At 39.3% G+C, this 4651-nt stretch overlaps 1 protein-coding gene across 1 annotated transcript; it reads left to right on the top strand.

The window, feature by feature from the left end:
* Positions 1 to 2479: 2479 nt before the first annotated feature.
* On the top strand, positions 2480 to 4056 carry LOC116185907 (autophagy protein 5-like). The gene is made up of 2 exons (XM_031511519.1): positions 2480 to 3028; positions 3496 to 4056. The coding sequence occupies exon 2, from the start codon at positions 3540 to 3542 to the stop codon at positions 3936 to 3938; it is 399 nt and encodes a 132-aa protein (XP_031367379.1). The 5' UTR covers positions 2480 to 3028; positions 3496 to 3539; the 3' UTR covers positions 3939 to 4056.
* The last annotated feature ends 595 nt before the right edge of the window (positions 4057 to 4651 follow it).

Here is a 4651-nt window from a genome sequence, read left to right as displayed (position 1 = left end):
AAAAAAAAAAAAAAAAAAAGAAAAAAGAAAAAAAAAGAAAAAGAAAAAAAGAAATCAAGAGGCGCTGGGCGCATCCAGCTGTGAACGAATTTCTACGGTATTATCGGCCGAGTGTCACCGTTTACAGAGAGAAACTTAATCGTCGCTTAATTTCGAATGAATTCCTATTCTCCTTTATCTCCTATCCTTTCTACTTTCGAAGAAAGTAAGCACGATAATTCAAACGATTTAAATTGTCGCTGGATATTTGATTTTTCGCGAATAAAGGATAGGGGAAGGAGAAAGTTGTCCAACGGAAATTAGAGCGATCGTTATCGATGTATCAATTTACGATGGTGGCACTCGCCGAACATCTTGAGACCAGTGATATTTTTTTAGAAATTATTTATTTACGCCGAAGAAAAAACAGAATTTAAATCTCGATCACTCGCCTTTATACTGCCAATGTATCCGCTAAGACGTACTCATCTTCGTTGTCGATCCATATTATATATACATAGTGACTCCACCATCCCCTGCGCGTTTACATACATACATACATACATATTTTGTTCCTTTTTGTCCACGATTTTCCTAAAACAACCGACTACAATGTGATTCCCGATATGTGTTTTCTTTTTTTTTTTTTTTTTTTTTTTTTTTTTATTTCGTTTTTTTTTTTTTTTTTTTACGTTTTTCTTTTTTTTTTTTTTTTTTTTTTTATTTCGTTTTTTTTTTTTTTTTTTTACGTTTTTCTTTTTTTTTTTTTTTTTTTTTTTATTTTACTTCGTTTTCTGTTTATTTCTTATGCGGTTCTCCTTGTTCTTTTGTTTTTTTTTTTTTCCCCATCCCCATCCATCTACCCCACCCTAGCCCCTTTTGTATCCTCTATTATATTTGTTTTCGTTTTTTTTTTTTTTTTTTTTTTTTAAGTAACGAGTATTACCGATACTCGCGTTCCTTTACAATGACTACTTTTTTTTTTTTTTTTCGTTCGTTCGCGTTTAATTAAACAGTACAATTATCTGTAACGAATAAATAGCGAATTTACCGCGCGTGGCACGAGGCCGCGACGAAAACGAATCGAGATCGAGACATCCCTTGGCCAACGGTAACGGTTGTCCCACTTCCGGAACAACCACTTCCGGTGCGCGACATTAACGCGAGAGTGATCTTGATTCCACGTGGCACGAATTACGTCCATCGATAATTCATCGAAACAAAAAAAAAAAAAAAAAGTTTGTCCAATACTGGAATATAAAAGTATTATATCGCGGTGTCTCGAATTAAATTTCACTATTGGCGCTACCAAGGGAATCTCGCGCTCGATCCTTAACTACGATATTCTTATAATTAGTACAAGCACCGCTGCTGAATTGTATGAGGAGGAAGAGAAAGAGTATGCGTATGTGTGTGCCTTTACGTGTGCAGAGAGACAGAATGGAAGAGAGAAAGAAAGAGTGAGAGAGAATGAGAGAGAGAGAGAGAGAGAGAGAGAGCGAGCGAAAGTAACCGATTTAATATCAGAGAGAAAGGGAAGAGTCGAGAGCGAACGAGTAAAAGTACGAGAAAGTGTACGAGTGTATACGTATGCGTGTATACCGTGTGTGTATGCGAGAGAGAGAGAGAGAAAGAACAGAGAGCACGTAAAAAAAATAAAAGAAAAGAAAAAAAAAAAAAAGAGTAACGCAACTACAACTTCCGCTCAGCGCCTCGAACGCAAAACATATTTGTAATCGTAATTTCTTTGTCGCCATGTATTTGCCAACGAACGATGATTTATTATTACATTTTTGTCTCCATTTTATATTAATATTATTTAGAGAGCAATAATTATTAACGATTACGCTATGATGATAACGATATTCTTTCTTTCTAGATAATTTTTTTTTGCTTGTTCTCTTGCGACGAATCCACACATGCATGTAACGAAGTAAAGTAAAACGCACGCCGACGCCACCCGTTTTCCGAGGGGTGGCGCGGCACACGAGCAATCGAATTGTGCGCTCGATTATCGAGATCGAAGAAAGATCGATCGCGGACAATGTGGCAAACCTCGTACCCTTGCCACGGGAAAGCGGGAAAAATCGGTTCGATTGATTGAGCGATTCGACCGGTTTTTCGTGTTTTTCACGTTACCGCGAATAAGAAGAAGCGTCGCTTGCTTGTGAAATTTTTATAGAACGATCGGTCGGCCGATTGGGCGGAATCGCGTCGGAACGGCGCGCCATCTTGTTTCGCCGCCAAATTCGAATCGCGTGACGGCGCGTATCGTACGCGATCCAGTAAGAAAGTAAAAATGGTGAAAACTCGCGCGACTCCATCCAGCTGGCCGATCGTTCGCGTCTTCTACATTTTCTTACACCACTACTGTGCTTCCTTTTCATTTTGTCTTTTTTTTTTTTGTACACGTATCGTTTCGACTTTTCGAACATTCCAAAATGCTTGTTTCCCTCCTTTTTTTTTTTTTTTGTACCCGTAGCGTTTCGTCTTTTCGAACATTCCAAAATGCTTGTTTCCCTCCTTTTTTTTTTTTTTTGTCAATTTGTAGAGAGCCTTGTATTCGATTTAGAGCAAAATAAAGTCTAGAAAGGCAAACCGCTTCCATTTCTTGCTCTTCATTCATCGCTCCTGTACAACTGTTTATGGACGTTCAGGACAACGGAGTTCGCCAATGAAAGAAAAATGGGGAAGAGAAAGTGGTAAGAGAATCTCGAATTTCCGCATACTGATACAATATTGTTTTTTTCACAGGTGATGCTGATGGATCCAATCTCCAACGATCGATCGAAGAGACACACTGCCCTCGTCTGGGAAGAAGAGGAGGCACGGGAAAAATCTCTAACGAATATTTCTGACGAATCTGGCATTCTTTAAAATACCGGATATCAATTATTAATCGACACGTTGCTTGAGTTTCAGGGACGATTCTTACTAACTCGAGCGAGCTCGAATTCAAAGGACGAAACACGAAGGCTACGGACACTACTACCACTACTACTACAAAGTGAACAAAACACGGAATAAACACGAAGGAAACACGTTGGAGGTACGAAAAGAAGACCGGTATCTTGGAAAAAAAGAAAACTTTATCCCTATAAACTTTACTATTATCTATAAAAATACGCGGCAGCGAAAGCGTATTTCGTCGTGTCGTCGAGGGATTGAGAGATAAATACGCGAGATCCTTAGGAGGGTCTTAGACCTTAACCTTAGACCTTAGAGAAAGAAAAATCTCGTTCCAAGTAACGGAAAGAAGATCCTCCTATAGGCGAAATAGCTAGCCGAGTAATCATATCCCCTTGATCCCCGATTCCCCATTGACATGCTCGTTGTTGCTAAGCTTGAAAACTTGAATGTTTTTTTCTTTTTTATCGCATGGCCCTCGCCGTTGTAAAGAGCAATTTCGTGCAACGAAATATAATACCAGTACCAGATACAGATAGCTTTGTAGAGCGACCAAAACACACGTGAAACTAATCGACCGTTCGAAACGTTTTGTTTCGATGGTTTCAGGTTTCTTCGCGAGCCTTGGATGGAGCTCGGACGGGGCGAGGCGAATGTCACGCGTCACAGCCAATGAAGTTCCAGCACCGTTGACGCCTCAACGGCGGGCAAGGCTTCATTGTCCCTCCCGTCACGGAGGGAGANACAACAACAACAACAACAACAACAACAACAACAACAACAACAACAATAACAACAACAACAACAGATCGATCGGCAGCGTGTCAGTGTCGGGGCTCGATCGTCGACACAATTGCTCGAGATGCGGGAAGAGCTACAAGAACGCTTACATATTGAAGAGGCACTTGTTGTACGAGTGCGGCAAAGCGCCCTCCTTCAATTGCCCCCATTGCACGTTTAGCTCCAAGTACGAGAGAAATTTGAAGGCGCATATTAATCACCGCCACGTGGCCTCGCAGTCGGCCGGCACCACGGTTAATCAGAGGGCCTGAACGAGGAGGATTCCTCGCGATACTCCCGAATCTGAATCGGGGGGGAGGGAGAGCGAGTGATAACTTTCGGATCGAAAAGTTCAAGTGTTTTTCTCGTTTTTTTTTTTTTTTTCTTTTCTTTCCATCGAAAGATCGTAATTTTTTTTAGATTTTTTTTTTTTTTTTTTTATCTTTTTTAAATCTTGATTATTGGATTGGAAAATGTATATTATATTTCGTTTGAAGTATTATTCTGAAAATTGCTCGTGTAGTATTTTTGTAAGTCTTTGGGGGGAGGGAGGGAAGATTTGTTTCTAAAGGAAAATAATGGATCGATGTTTCGATCAAGGATAGCTAGTTTCATCGAAGGTTAAACGAGACGTTGATGTCGATCGAATCTCAGTTAAGCGAATTAAAATTTGACCATGACGCAAAACCATTTCCGCACATTCTTCGTATCGCTCAACCTCTGATGAAAAAAATCTTGAATGAAATATTGGAATTAATTTTTTCCTTTAGAAACAAATTCTGCAATTACTTGGCTATGAAAAGGCGTCAAGTTTCGATCAATTTACAATTGATTCATTATTTCATTTCTTTTCATTTCATATCAAATGTACGCACGTATATTTTTCATTTGTTGTTTCTAATCTTTCGTCATCTAAATGTGCTAAAATCTCAACGCATCATTCGAATGAAAATAACAAGCATGTGTTCCTGACGTAACCGAAAAA

The sequence above is a fragment of the Apis dorsata genome, unplaced genomic scaffold (genome assembly GCF_000469605.1).
Source record: "Apis dorsata unplaced genomic scaffold, Apis dorsata 1.3 scaffold_326, whole genome shotgun sequence".
NCBI lineage: Eukaryota > Metazoa > Arthropoda > Insecta > Hymenoptera > Apidae > Apis > Apis dorsata.
The sequence above is the reverse complement of the archived record's forward strand: the minus strand, read 5'-3'. Positions and strand labels throughout refer to the sequence as shown.